General features: G+C 39.0%; 1 protein-coding gene across 5 annotated transcripts in view; it reads right to left on the bottom strand.

Moving 5' to 3' along the window:
* The window catches only part of CRAMP1 (cramped chromatin regulator homolog 1), a 53,208-nt gene that overhangs the window by 35,320 nt on the left and 2,220 nt on the right, over window positions 1–15,668 (bottom strand). For 2 of the 5 annotated variants that reach the window (XM_014958815.1, XM_014958814.1), the window contains 4 exons: window positions 14,688–15,031; window positions 5,178–5,371; window positions 3,356–3,509; window positions 1,164–1,247 (listed from right to left, as the gene is read on the bottom strand). In XM_014958815.1, coding sequence (XP_014814301.1) covers window positions 1,164–1,247; window positions 3,356–3,509; window positions 5,178–5,371; window positions 14,688–15,030 — 775 coding nt within the window. In that variant the 5' untranslated portion in view covers window position 15,031. Of the gene's footprint in view, window positions 1–1,163; window positions 1,248–3,355; window positions 3,510–5,177; window positions 5,372–14,687; window positions 15,032–15,466; window positions 15,570–15,668 lie in introns of those variants that run through there. The other 3 variants (XM_014958816.1, XM_014958812.1, XM_014958813.1) reach the window with 3 other exon arrangements.

Genomic DNA, 15,668 nt, shown 5'->3' with positions numbered 1-15,668 from the left:
ATTTCTACTGACAATGCAATCTGTCTTGCCTCTGCACCTTCTTTGTCATTAAACAGTTCAAAATTCCTTCTCCAAGATGAATTAACACACTGAAGATCTTTGAACAAACAGAATAAAGTCAGTATGAAAATTCACAACAATCCCCTTCAATGACACTTTACAGTGAAAACACCAGGTGAGGAAATAATATAGAAAAAAAAAAAATCTGCCAAAATGCCATGATTCTATTAGGAATTATACACACCCAGCATTACATCTTTCTTGTCTTTTTCACTTGGTAACTAGTGACTTTAGGTAACTTTAGGTGACTGTAGGTAACTTTACAAAGAAGTGAAAGCATTTTGAGGATTTTCCACGTCTCACAAATTAGTCAAAACATGTAGAAGATGCACTATGACATAACACGTCAGTGTTAGTCATCTACAAAAAGTTTGGGGACAAATGAAAGAAAAAATACACAGATAAGAAGGTACACTTGCATGGACCACTGCATCCAGTGCACGTTCCTCTGCCCCTTCCCCACATCAGCCACATTAGAGATCTCTATTCTGGAAGCCATAAAGACTATGTGAACCGCCCCCGGGCTGCGTCCCCAGCCCCATCCCCAGCAGGGCCAGGGGGGGTTCTGCCCCTCTGCTCCGCTCGGGGGAGACCAGCTTCCGGGACCGACAAGAGCAGAATGTATCCTGGTTAGCCAGTAAAGCTATTATTTCAGATTATGATTTATAATGCTTTTTCATCTTCAGGTTTCAGTAAGTAAAGATTTAGACAATGTGCTAGAGAAAAGCACCACCCCAGATTTTGATTGCAAATGATATTATTTACACATTTAATTACTTAGGTTTCAAGAATAACGCAACAGATAACATAAGCTGCATATACATTTACCTGTGATCTGTGGGTATTACATGCACTCCATTCCACAGCCAGCAAAAACTAAAGATATGTCAAATAAAAAGGGGACTAATGCAACAGACTAAAATAGTCTTCAACAATAAAAATACATTTAATGAAACAACGACACCACAGATTACTGCAAGAGAATACAATGAACACAAATTCTGAGTAACTCAAAAGTGAAACTGTACCAGACATTGCCAACATCAAGAGTAGACACTTCTGATTCTACCACGTAAAAATAATTTTAAGTCATTCATACTCACATCCCCCAATCTTTTTCCTTAGTTCCCCATAGCAGATTAAGCCATAAAGCTCCAGGGAGGATTTTTTCAGCCCTTGAGAAAACACTGAAAAGCAGAACAGGGGTGAGATGCAGACTGCAGATACACAGCAACAATGCAGATCCTCATTCAACACTGAATGAGATGGATTTGTATTTTCAATGATGAGACAAACACCTCATCAAGGTAAGACTAAGTTGTTTCAAGAAACACTACAATGATACAGGTTCACCTATTTCCTTTTGGTGACCTAAGTATCTGGGAAAGGCAATATTTTTTAGATTACAGAAAAAAAAACCAACAAAGCAGCTTCCACAGAATTTAAACAATTATGCAACAGTTCAATATGTAAAATAAAGCTAATTCATAATAAAGCTAACTCTAGTATGATGTAACTATTTACAATCTCTAAAGTAAATATCCAGACACCCACAAGAAAATGCATATAGAACTGTTTCTAATATGAAAATTAAGAAGTAGGTCTGAATTTTCCAGAAGACACACGTGAATGCACCTTAGAGATTTAAAGCAAATTCTTGATTCTACATTTTTATATGAAGAATCGCACACATTGTATTCAACTTTACCCTTGTTTTTTTTCCTCGTTTCTCATCAATACACACGATGTGGACATTATTATTGCTAATAGATCTAAATACCTATGACAGCACGGAAAGACCATCTAGTGGTTTACAAGTCAGATGAAAATACTTATTCTTGACTACTCATGAATAATTCAGTTCTCTTTGACTTGCAGACTCATTTAATTGCAAAATCCAGGTACGCATATTTCTACCAATACTAAAGCCAATCAAACTACTGCACTAATTCTGACATTCCTCCAGCGAGTGAGATTTCAGACCTTACAGTTACAGATACAGAACTTTACGTTATTCGGAAAACAGATGAAGTTCTTCCATGACACTTTTTTTTTTTCAAGTTCTTCCATGTGTTTGCTGTAACATTTATTTTTAAATATGAAACTAATCACTTGTTTGATCTTAAAATGCTGTCTTGTTTTGGAAAAGGAACTAAAAAATATATCTTTATGACAGGTATTTTGGATATATAAGTCCTCCTCTAGATAACGTAATCTGAGGAACAGACAAAACAATTCCCTAAAGAGACTATATTGCACACTATCTTGCATTCCCTTAGGTTTTTTCTAGTCACATCCATTTCTTGTTAATGACTTATTTTTAACTTGAGAGGCTCTGGTCACAAATGATATAGATGAATTTATTATCCAAACTGTTGCTGATGTTAGAGAAAATTGTTTAGAGACTAAACAATTCAACCACCATGAAACATGCAATGATTTATGCAACTTAGAATATAACATCAAAAGGATAGGAAAGCCCTTGAGACCTTTACTCGATCAAGAAGCTAATGGGAGAACTGACAATCTTCATACCTTCAAAAAGCCAAAAGAACTGGGTCTCAGTAAAATCTGTTCACTCTGAAATAGGTTTCTTTAACTTGCTATTCAGATTAGGCTACGTGCAAACTGACTTGAATTCTCACTGCTCATTACTGAATAGTACGCACTTGAATCAATTATCAATAATCATATATTACTATTATTTTGTTACAAAACAGCACTAGAAGTTCTTATGACCTCCTGATTTCCTTCTCATTCAACAAGCTGGGAAAGAAGGGAAAAGAATGGGAAGAGTTACTGAACCAATGATACAATTTCAGGCTTATTTAAATTGTCAGCAAATACTTCACCATTTACACCTGTATCAGACTATTTATTTCTTTCTGCCTTCCCCCAAGAAGCACAAAGTAGCACTGGAGTCTTTGTTTGATGAAGTCAGGCCCGACTAACATTTCGGTAGCTGTCCTCAAAGGTGTGCTCCTGAGAACAGGAAAACATTTCCTTGAACCTGGCTTTCCCCTAGAATTAATAGGAGGATCAGCATTTATGATGGGGTGGTGAACGGATATAAAAACAGTGATACAAATACCAGTTTTTGAGAAGCATTTTTCCAAAAATACAAACCTCAGTACGGCCATACTAATAAGAATAAGACATGTTCACCAAAATCCTATTCAATATTTATTTTCTCATCTCCACCATTTCCTACCCTCCATAATGTCACTAAAACATAGGACTCCAGCCCTTTTGAGACTGTGAGCTTGACACTAATCCCATTTCAGCACATACTAACCGTTATCAAAGTCAATGTACTTTGAAATCTTGTGCCAGGTGCGGTAGTAGAAATGGCGGACCTGTTCCTTATTCTTCACCATGCTTGCTGGTTTGCCTTTCTTCTTGTATTTCAGTGCAATGTTGTTCTGAATAGCTTCAAAGTCCTTCCCATGCTGAAGAATAAATAGAATAAAACCAAATACTCAAAACTAAACTTCTATCTTGTCATAAGACAACTCAAACAACATAAGGGACTTTAGGGTTCTTTGTGGGACATTAGATTTCAATGGTCATAAAATTCTCGGGTATCAGAACTCAATGATCAGAACTCAAAATGGCACAGGAATGACACTGGTTCCTTTGTTGTATATAAAATGTATTATAGATGTCAAATAAATTATTTTCCAATTTCTTGAACTATTTCAAAATAAAAGCTGTAAGTTGCTAGCAAATTTAAAAAACCAAACCAAACCAAAAACCTCTACTCATAAACGTGGCAAGTACCAGAACTGAAAATACCGACTTTCTCACTTAGCTTTCCTTACCTTCGTCTGCATTTCCCCCTGCTTCTTCCTACCTCCATTTGTGACTAGGGTGAATAAAAAGCCTATTAAATTTAGCAGCTTCGCTTTTATTTACAGTAAATTTCATTGTCCAATTATTAGGAGTCCAAATTTGAGTTTCAAATAATAAAAGGATAAGATTATATTTTTAAAAATAAAAGTAAAGAACTTCTTACAGAAAACACATTTTTACTCTGTAGGTCATTAAGTTTATTCTCAGGGTAAAAATAAAAATGAGACACCTAGCTAATTCTTAATAAGAATTCTTGTAGTTCAAAAGAGGAAAATTTAATTTTAGATATATTACCACTGAGCTCCTGCTACTACAGAAGTTTCTTAGCATCCAAGACAGGTTGGAGCTGATTTAAACACAAAGTGTGAAAACCTCTTTTGAAAGGTAGTGGCACTAAATGAATGGAAGTGAGGGACTAAACAAACCAAGCCCCAAATCCATCTTAGAGCAAATTTTTAAACTTTTTCCTCAGAATTCAAAACCCTCCCCATTTTCTTTGGGTGATGAAGGGACTTAAAAATTACATGATTCCCAGGAACACTACTGCGAGTCAGAGGAGTTAAGAAAGGAAATCAGTGCTTAAATGTTCATTTTGTCCATAGAATGCGTACATGTGAATCATGCCTACCGCTAAAAAAAGTCTTTTAAAAAAGATGCACACATGCAAAGAAAACCCACCACCACTTCTTTTCTTTTCACCTTTAGTATGTATTTTCATAACAGAAGTGCTCTTAAAATAATGGTAAGAATAGGACAGCCAGGAATACATCATATACATCATACAAGATAAAAGATAAGATGATCTAACTTTTCTTTGTCTCTCAACGCTACTACAGATGTTTTCATGGCAAAATACTAAAGACAGTGCCTACAATTCTTATTAGAACATATTTTCTTGTTTGCACACATTACAGCACAAGTGTGTTTTTTCTTAAAGTTGAGATGGGGATAATATTTATTTCTGTCTCATTTGAAACAGAACCATAACTGAAAAATAATTTAAATTATTATAAATATTCATGAATGAAACTCACAAATATTTCTGGTGTTATTTCAAAACAAAAAAAAGCTCAACACTTTTGAACTATGGCTCTGATTGACAGCTGGGTTATAGCCAACTGCACAGACACACATGCATGGGCAAACAAATGCATGTGTTTACTTACGCATTTTGCTCCTGCAAATCTCAATTGAATCAACCTTCTTTAGGAATATCCAGATACTAAATGAAGTCATCTGAGCTTGTTATTTTCCTCTACATGTACCTCATACAGTCCCTCGAAGAAAGTATTTTTGTCCTCTGTGCTCCACGATTCCCACTGCCGCCTGACCTTCTTTCCTTCCTCCTTCTCTCCAGCTGAGGAGCCCAGGTTCCTTGCTGCTGACTTGGAATTGCCAGTAGGATTGCTGGGAGGAATTCCTGATGTGCCACCAGATGCTGTTCCTCCATTATCTGCTGCTGCAAAAAAGCATGACCAGAGTGAATACTAAGACAAGAGGGTTTGTGGATAGAGATTAACTGAAGAACTCAGAATCTCCTCCTTCTTCACCACTCCCATCTACATCAGGTATTTTTCCAAGATATTTCATCTGAAATACAATAGGCAAATAACCAGGTTTTTTATAAAGACATAAAATCAAAAGGACCAAAAAACCAAGGTTTCAATGGCTTAATCTTGTATTTCCAGAGATAAACTGAACTATACCAAAGCAACCTCTAAAAGACAACAGAGTCTCTAATGCTGATATGTTGCTGGGCTCTGCAGCCAAGGGGAACCAAGCACTGATGTCACCAATAAAGCAAACTAACGACCATGGGAAAATATATGTCATTTCATACCCTTGTCTTTGATCTTGACCCTACTGCCTCCAAAATAACTGTGCTAACAGAAGGACTGAAAGATGTCTACTGTAGTTCATCGCGCAACAATGAGTTCTCAAGAGTCTGACCCTCAGCATAAAGAGCACCATCTCTGACACACAGCTCGAGGATGGCATGTCCCAACCCATTCTGCTTCCCCAAATCCTGGTGTGGCTTCTGGAAAAAGACACAGAAGTATAAACCTGATTGTACCTTTGTCAGTTATCAGCACTTCAAATAACATGGGTCAGAAAAAACTCACAAGGATCAGAAATACTCAAATGAGAATAAAGCCTGATAGAATTAGAATTTGCTGTTTAGATAAACAGGGGACAGGGAAGAAAATGGGATGGAGAAACTGCAGGAAGGTGAGAGCTACATATAATGCAGTAAGATTCCATTCCCTCACCTTAACTCAGAAGAAAAAGCCTCTTTTTTCCTTTTAATCACCTCTGAAACGATTAGTCTTTCAAAGACATTTTTATCAGCAGAAACATTATCAACTAACCTTAAACCTGTGATTTATTCACAACAGAAATCAAACCAAACATCATGCTTGGTTTGACACCGTAATGGATTACCAGAATGTTAATCCAGAAACCAGGGAGACCTCCCAGAAGGTGTACTCCATTTTTTCCATAAAAATGTAAGCATTCTCAGCAACCTGCATTTCCAAAATGTATACTCCTCAATTTTGCCAAGAAGTATTATTTAAGATTTGGCTGCTCTTATCAATACAGGAGCATACTTAATATAGCAGATTCCTTTTAACATTAAGCATACACTGCTCATTACAAAGAATGCCTCTTACAGTTTCCACTTCTCCAGTTTCTGTCCTTTATTGTTTGTGGTTTATGTCACAATAAAGCGGCTTGCCTTAGTTTATTCGCTTATAAATCCAGCTTGTACAATACAGCAGTCCCAACTAGTTTCCCAAACTTTTATATACTTAGCACAGTTCTCTCTTTCATCTTTAGTCTTAAATAGTTCAGTCATCTTTTAAAATTCAATTATATGAAGCAGTTTGATTACCTAACAAAATCAGTGTTTCTATATATATACACATAAAAATATATATGTATTCCATTCAAGAACAAGGATGTCTCAGTTTGATAATCCTAATATCATTTTAAAAAAGAGTATCAGAAGAATCAAGTGCCATAGGCCTACTATGGCTTAGAGACTAATATAAATAAGTGAAAGTTAAGCAATTTAATTCTGGTACTATGAAGGTAAATCCTTTAAAAAAATGAAACCGTAAGAAAAACCTGAGCTCTTTAATAGATGTCCATGAAGAAAACCAACAAATTTAAGATACAGAATTGCTTCTTTATTCTGCAAATAGGTTGGAATATCACAATTTGCATGGTAAAGAAATACAGATGTTAATATTTAAAATCTTCGGTCAAGAAGGGGGAATTCAAACACATCAGTCCTCACTCTAAGTCTTCAATCTCCTGTTGCCACTAGCTCCCAACGCAAAAGGTTTCCTTCACCAGAGGACAGCTATAGGATTCTATTTCTGAGTTACTATTTTGACCGCAGACCTCTAACTTTCTGAGAAATCATTTAGAGCAGCCACAAATGCGGGGCTTAGGGGGCTTATTTGTTTATTTGTTGGGTGGTTGGTTTTGTTTGGGGTTTGGGGAGAGATTGGGATTATATTTTTACATCACTGTATACATACTCAAGTAAAAACCTAGAGGCAGATGCCTAAAGTTCAGATCTTACTAAGGATTTTCTAAAGATTGTACAGTACACTTGGTACACAATAAGTTTTCATTGTTCAAAAGCATCAGTGAGAACTTTAAATTGTAGTCCAGTAGAGTCCAGTAGATTTCCTCTTAGTTGTATGTGTAAGATGACACGAACAGTTCAACCTATGCTAAGGACTCCACTGATTCAACTTCTACAAAGGATACGTAGCCCATAATTGCTCTTTTGCTCCTTTCATAGATACTTGCTATTCTACAAGACCAGCTGTAGTCCTGAGAAGTTTATCACTGTTTATCTTATTTTAAACACAAATAAATTACTACCCAGACAATTGTTTAGAGTATTATATATAAAGATCTAAAAATTCTAATACCCTGTCGCCTCTACAGAGATCTCATAAGCTATTTAATTCTTCCAGGAATTATGGAGTTTGCTATATCATCCCTTTGCACAAACTTTCTTACTACTGCATGGTAATATTTATCATTGGGTTATCACGATGCACCCTTACTGGATCTCTGTAAGGCAATGGAATGCAGTATATTCTAAAACCTGGTATTACAAACCACTTCAGGATAAAAGGCAAAAGTAAAAATAGCCATATATCGTGAAATTACACCCCATAAATTCATTCTTTCAATCTTACTGCATGAAATTCTTGTAACACATAAAACTGCTAACAACATCCCCTCACTAATGATAGATGATGATCATCATTAATTCCCAACAACAGACTACTTAAAACTCCAGCAAAACATTAAAACAAAAAGGTCCGTTGAGGCCAGCCGTAGCATTACTGCTGCAGAACTGCTGGAGAGGAGGGGACTCACTCTAACAATCTGCTTAGGGGCTTTTCTAAGTAAAATCATTTCTAAAAGGAGATCACTCAAGACAAGACAAAGACAGGATGCTCATTTTTTGTCTACTTAACCCGCATCACCTGGCCACTGGACTGGACACCCAACACAGTTACAGCTACAACAATTCCTTCCCTTTGCTCCAGGACACAGGCGCACCAGCACCTACATAAGAGGCACAACGCAACGAGTTTGGATGTGTGTAAGTCCTCAGCATTTTCACTCAGCTTTCAACCCACAGTTTGCAAAGACATCCGGTTCCTGTACTCAGTATTTTGAACTGTAACCCCCAACACAATCACAGATCAGAATACCAAAGTTACAGAGAAACTTATTCATTCCTTTTATCCAGTGTTCTCTACCCATCTACATGACCCGTTATTAGAATTTCATTTATCTGTGAAGCTACATTTTTTGTAGAATAAGCTGTCGTCTTTGTACTTCTAATCAAAACACAAACACTTGGAAAAAATTATATAAAGGGATTTAAAGACTGCAATTTAAAAATCTGATATGAAAATGACAAACAATGGAACACTGTGCATATCAAGTAACTGAGCTGCTGATAGTACTGGTGTCTTATCATGGCTACAGCCACAAGAAGTTCTTCCTTCCAGGCTCTATGTAGTATCTTTGTGTTTGCTTTTCTGTTTTCCATTGGCAGCTTTTACATGCCAGCTGATTCATATCTTCTGCAACAGATCCCACAGCCACAGAAGCTGGAATTCCCAGAGTCAATCGCCACTACACCCGAGTACATCAACACACAGGCTGGTTCTCTTATTGGAGTTCTACAGGCTAAGCTTGCAAAATCTCAACTTCTTCAGGAGGCACCAGTCAACTGTCGGTGAGACATCCATCAGGGAATACCTTTATAATTGAGACGGTACTTTCACAGAGTCGAGTGCCGCAGGCCAAATGCAGAGCGCTAGGATGCTAGATTCACTCTGCAAAGCGTAGGATGCAAATATTAACTTGTAACATGCCCAGAAGTTTCCTTTAGCACATTCCTTCTTCTCTTTCGGGTTCTACAGGAACCAATAGCAAGGCTAAACTACACAGGATCACCTTCAAAAGTGGCTTTGGTAAAGATTGACATTAAGGAGGCCAAACCAGAAAACACCTTCAACTGACTATTTTATTCTCAAAAACTTGCGTTTCTGCTCAGCTACCTCACGAAATGTGCATCAAAACACCTGTTGCCAGGAGAGCAGGGTAAGGTGCTACAATCTATACTTTCCAGAAAGCCACCAATGCATTCTGATATTCTCATGGCAGAGCATTCCTCAATCAGCATGCACTCATCGATTTTAATGTAAAACCAGTGGAAGACAGATGTCTTCTTTCCGATCGCTGGGTAAACAAGCCCCATTTCTAGCCACGTATGTTTCTAATGGCAGACACCACATCACTGAAGAAATGAATCAGGTGATCCCTGAAGTGTGTGCTTTAAGAATTTAAGTGAAGCCACTTCCTCCGTGGAAGGACAACCCAACAAAGCTGCAGGCTGGATCCAGTTTGCGTTTGTCTCCAAGAACTGTAGCTGAGAAGAGAACAGACGAGAGAGGGAGAGAGGCAGGCATGTTCCCTCCAAGTCAACACTTCAGTTTGAGTACTAACATTATAACTGGAAAACAAGTTTCTACCTCGAATGCCTCCACAGTAAATAGCATGAACTCCTACGAAGGGTAAAACTAGGACACTTTATGCCATATTGCACAGTTATACCATATAGTGTTCTTGTTATCAACCAACATCCAAAGTTTTAAACACAATAGGCAACTGTCCTACAAGGCTACAGACTGGTCCAGCTTCTTCTGCCTCTTATTATTTAGAGATTTACACAATCAAAATGTAGTTGAATGTGTTTAAACATATACACAGTCAATTATGAACAGAAGTCTACAAACAAAACTATACTGAATGCTTGGTTCTCTACAGACAGTATATTTTTAATATATAACATATGAAATGCAGCAGTATCTGAGCTAACCAAGCATAGCTGTAAAAAATAAACATAGTTTATTATAAATTTGGTTACTCCCCCATCTCCAGTAAATCATTATTCCCTTGCTCTTCCATTAGAAAACACCCATAAAGCCTAGTATGAAGTTCCACCTCAACTACAGGGTTGTGCAACCTTGCAGGCAGGCACCTTTCAAAGCTCAGTACCTACTGCACGGGGCACACGAGAAAAATCCTCCTACTGTGGTGCGGGGTGAGATACTGCAGAATTCTGGTCCTGAGCCACTTTCACAGGAAGGGAGGGAGGACTGCGGTAAACAGGAGGGCAAAGAAGGAATGAAAGGATGTCAGGGTAGGATGGAAGGGGAAGTACCAAGAATAAACAAGATCAACAGAATTAAGGAGAATATTAGAACAAGGGACTGTGCCAGTAGTTTTTAAACAGTCATTCATGCCCTAGAGAAATAATGCTGGAGGAATGACATTTCAAATGAAGTTTACAATGCATTCTGCAAATTTGGGAAGATACAGTAAAATCGTACTGTAAGTACATGCATCAGGTATCTTGGTATATACATCCTCTCCACAGCAGATGACAGTATTTACTTTAATTGACATGCTTCAGGACATGCAACTTCAGTGGGCTGAAACAAACTGGACTGCTTTCTAGCAAGTTTTATACAACGTCACAAGATGCAGCGTTTTAATTCAATTAATGCTTTCAGCTGAATACTTCTTGTTTCAAGAAAGAACTGCTTATTACTGGAAAACAAATCCAAATACTTGTTTGGGCCATTCTACACATTTTATTAATAAATCTAGAGGAATGGCATGGAAGACATCATCAAGCTTCAGCTCATCACCATTAGACTTTGTTAAAATTTCCTCCTGACTTCAGTCTGCATTCAGAAAATGGATAAAAACATGACAATGGGAATATTCTACTCTAGTTCAAACTAAACTGCTGCACATGACAGCAGTAGTGTATTCTGCATATGTTTTGTATGGCTTTGCATATATTACTTATGGTCACAACATACACATACATAGTCTAATCATTCACACTTCACGGGGAAAAGCCCTGAAACACATCTCTAAACCTGTGCTCAGCAACCGTGGGATGTACTTGTATTTGAGAAGTAAACTCTCAGAAATACCTCTTTTTCAGAAACCTTACATGGGTCTGCTTCCTCTCTTTCAATAAACGCCCTGCTTTTGAACACTCATAGCAAACTGCCTCCACCCCACTACTCCAAGTTGCTCCTGCTCCTCTGATTTCATGCAAGTTACTTAAAGACTTACTTCCAAGCATTCCTACTTCAAAAGGAATGCATTAGATGAAAAAGGTGTAGACTCTGAACTTGAAAATACAATAAAAAGATGACCAACATTTGAAAATAATAATTCTAAAAAAAATAATGTGTAGATTTAGATATTTGCACAGGATATTTGATAAATCTTTCAGCAATTCAAGACGTATTTTCTTTTTGAAGTGAAACAGTTTTCAAACTTTATTTCACTATTTTTGCCTTAAATGCAAAAGTGCAACTGAGTACACAAAAGGCAAGAGACAGAACCCAAAACCGCAATTAAATATTACATCAGGATAATCTGAAAATTAGCAATACACTTATACATTCTACTAGGCAGAACTTGAAAATTATTACTAACAATCTTCCCTGAACCAAAGTGTAAAAGTCAACAGTTGCTGAGTGGGCAAACTCTTCCTACATTTTACACTAAAGTTTACTTCATCAATAATTTGTCTGCTACAATGAGGCACCCTAAAAGGGACAAATGCCAAAAGTAAAAAGGCACCTGCAACAGACAGGAAAAAAATAAATACTATTTTCAACTCTTTTAAAAGCATGACCAGGACAAGCCAACGCCTGCTCAGTAACTGCAATCTGAAGGAAATTAAATTCATTGACTACATTCCTTAATGATAACCTTTGGAAGAGTTTTCACTTAAGAATACACTGATTCTAAAACCAGAACCACCTTAATAAAATTTTAAGGGTTACACAGCATTATTGAAAGACTATGACAAAAAAACAAGTTTCTGGTTTCACTGGACCAAGCGTGAGTGCAGTCTAGACACTCCTGCTGGCCAATGTTAAAATTACCTTTGCAGCTATCACCTCGGCGGTAACATGCAAAATGGAAAAGCTTCCAGTTTTCTGAGCTGATCCAAAGCACGTGCATTCGAGCTTTTTATCATTTTTATACTTACAGAGGGAGGAGAAAGTTGGTGGGACAGCAAGTGGAAGGATCTGAGTCCAATCTTTATTAGTAATCTTCCAGGGATATAATTCCATTATATCCCTATTGGAAGCTCTGAGAGACACTTCACTCAGAATGCAAAGCCCTACAAATTCTGATCGCAAGACATTCCATTAGGGAGACTTCAGACAAGCCTGGAGAACCTCTCAGTATGCAGCCCTGTGTAAGGGGCTGTAAAGAACTCAAATCAGAAAGGATCCCACTCCGTGGCTCTGTTTTCCAAGATCTGACAGTTATAATCTCAATCCTATCAGAGAAATCAACTTTAACGCATTCACATCAAAACTAGCTGGGCAGAGCTGAGGCTGGTCCCACGATTCAAAAAGTGAAAGCACAACCATAAATCTACCACTGACTGTCACCTGCAATGATTTAAGTAGTTTCCCCAAACATGACAACATAGTCAGGTACAGTGATTACAAGCACTATCTATGACCAATTACTGAAATATTTTTTTTGTGTATATAATTTTATTAGGGTTGTTTTGGAATCTGAATTGCAAAATAAAAAAAGTCTGCTTTTCATTTGTGTTGATACACCTAGTTAAAAATCATTCTGCTGGTCTAAAATTGGAAATAAATGTTTGCGAACAAATATAGAAACATGAATATACACATGGACAAAGATACATGTATTTTGGTCACACGTGTATACACTTTCAAAGCAATGGAATAATTTCAAATGCATCTATTCAACTTGTCAACTTAAATGCAAGGTGGTGTTTCTTTGGAATACTATTTACAACCAATAAAACAATTATCTACAGCTAAACACTCCTGGGCATTCCATCTGTTTAATGCAACTGGGAGAAAAACTGTATCCTCCAACATCACACATAGGAGTTTTTCACTTAGAACAAAAAGTTTAAGAGATTAAAGAGGACTTACTAAGGTATTAAAAAAATACTGTAGTCAATTATATAAACTAACCATCAAGCAACTGAGTTAAAGAATTTTTTTTTGTGATACGGCAGTAACTAAAATATCATAATTTGCACCACTTTATTACTGCAACACAAAACCGTCATAATTCATAATGTTTACCTGAAGTCCCATGTGTGCATACCACTGTGATGGACCAAACAGTGAGGTAATCTCCAAGACACATATATGCTACATGGAGTATTATTTCATTTTAGCAGACGAGTAAACTTTGTTATTATAAACGTCGAAGAAATCTGAGTGTTGTTTTACTCAAAAATTAAGAGAAAATAACATTTGAGTGCTTCTGTACAAGATATCCAAAATTAGTCTCAAGTACAGCACAACTGTGGTGCCAGGTGTCGCCCAGTAACTGCTGAGCACACACAATAGCACCAAGATAATCAAACATCCCTACTGTCTTCTTGCTACTCAAGAAAGACTTTTGAAAAAAATCCAATTTTTATCTACAATGCTAAAGTGAAAAAAGTGTGTGCATGTATGCATGTACATACAGACATTCAGGTGTATACAAAGCAATCTTACTAAAAACTCAAATTACATGGAAATGCCCAAACTGTTCTGCAACAATAATGCAGGACTCTTACAAAAACCTTAGAAGGAATTATGTCAATATATGTATTCCATTGCCATTTCCAAAATAGTTCTCTGCGTAAACTGGTCATAGAAATAATTGGGGGAAATCACCAATGTCTTGTGGGTTGTTTTTTTTCCCCTTTTTTAACTAGCACACGGTGAATATTTTGTTATTATGCAAGAACAGAATTCAGAGCTCAGCCACCTGATTACACAGCTAGCTAGAGTCTAATTTCCTAAGCACAATACAGGAATTTCCTAAAACTCAAGAGAGATTAAATACAGGAATTAAAGGTCTGCTTCGATAACGGAGATTTTTTCCCCCCTCCTTAAACACTCCCAAGCCCCCCATTTCTCTAAGTGCAGAGAGGACAGTGGACAGTAGAGAAGCTGAAGCTTGGGACACAAAGAAGATTTCAGCTACTATGAGAAACAAGCCCCAAAACACCTTCTCCAAAGCCAAACAAAAGATAGCATCCACGGGAGGAGAATGACAACCTCCAAACCTACAGGTGGGGTCCCCCCACCCCGTCACCCCACTCGCCCACCTGTTTTGAGGGTGCCAAGACACAGTACCTTTGCCTTTTGCAGCAGTGCTGCTGCCAACCGAAGAGGATGCCTGGGAATCCTTCTTCAGCCTCTTGCTCTGAGGTCTGACGCTGGACCTGAGAAAATGATGCTGGTCCTGGCTGTGGGAGGGCTGGAGGGAAGCCGGGGCCTGTGATAAGCTGGGGTTTGGTGGGGGGCTGCTGTTTGGGTTGTTGTTAATCTTCTCTTCTTTCTTTGTGCTGCTGCTGCCTGGAGCTGCCTCTCCTCCTCCTGCCCCTTCTTCTTCCAGGGACTCCTCATCTCCTCCTGCTCTCTTGCCCAGCTTTTTCACCCCGTCTTCCCCGCTGCTCTCTCCCAGTTTCACTGTCATCCTGTTGGGGGGAGAGAGAGAAAAGAGGGGGACACAAAGTCAGGCCAGGGAGCCCCCCAGAGAGGCAGAGAAATCCCTGGGCTGAGAGGGGAGAAGTTTAGCTGCAGAAATTCCTCTCAACATGGCCGCCGTTGTTTGTTACTAAATCCCCTTTCGTTTGCTGTCCCGACCCAACAACCTGTGCCGAGGGCGGGAGGGGGAAAGCCCCGTCGGAACCCCCCCCAAACCGCCCCAAAAAGCGGCCGGGCTCCCCCGGCAGCCCTCCGGCACCCTCCCGAGGGGCTTCGGGCCGTCTTTGCCGGAGAAATCGCCCGGCCAAACTCGGGCGTGTGGAAGCGCTCGACAGCCGCCGAGAGCAACGGCAGCCGCCGAGCCCGGCGGAGCGGCGCGGAGCAGGGGCAGCGCGGCCGGCTCGGCCCCTCGCCCCCCATCCTACCCGTTCGGCGGCTCCGCGGGCCCGGGGGGGCTCTTCCTTCTCCTCACCATGGAGCCGAGGCGGTCCGACCTGCCGCGGGGGGGGCGTTCATATTCCCAGATGCGGCGGCGGCTTCTCCTCCTCTCTGTGCGTGTGTGTGTGCCTCTGGGGCTGGGACTGGCCGAGGCTACCGGGGCTGCCAGCCCCCCCGCCCCCCCCCCCG

Source organism: Calidris pugnax, unplaced genomic scaffold (genome assembly GCF_001431845.1).
Source record: "Calidris pugnax isolate Ruff unplaced genomic scaffold, ASM143184v1 scaffold244, whole genome shotgun sequence".
In the NCBI taxonomy this organism is placed as follows: Eukaryota; Metazoa; Chordata; class Aves; order Charadriiformes; family Scolopacidae; genus Calidris; species Calidris pugnax.
Note: the sequence above shows the minus strand (reverse complement) of the source record. Positions and strands in the feature narration are given on the sequence as shown.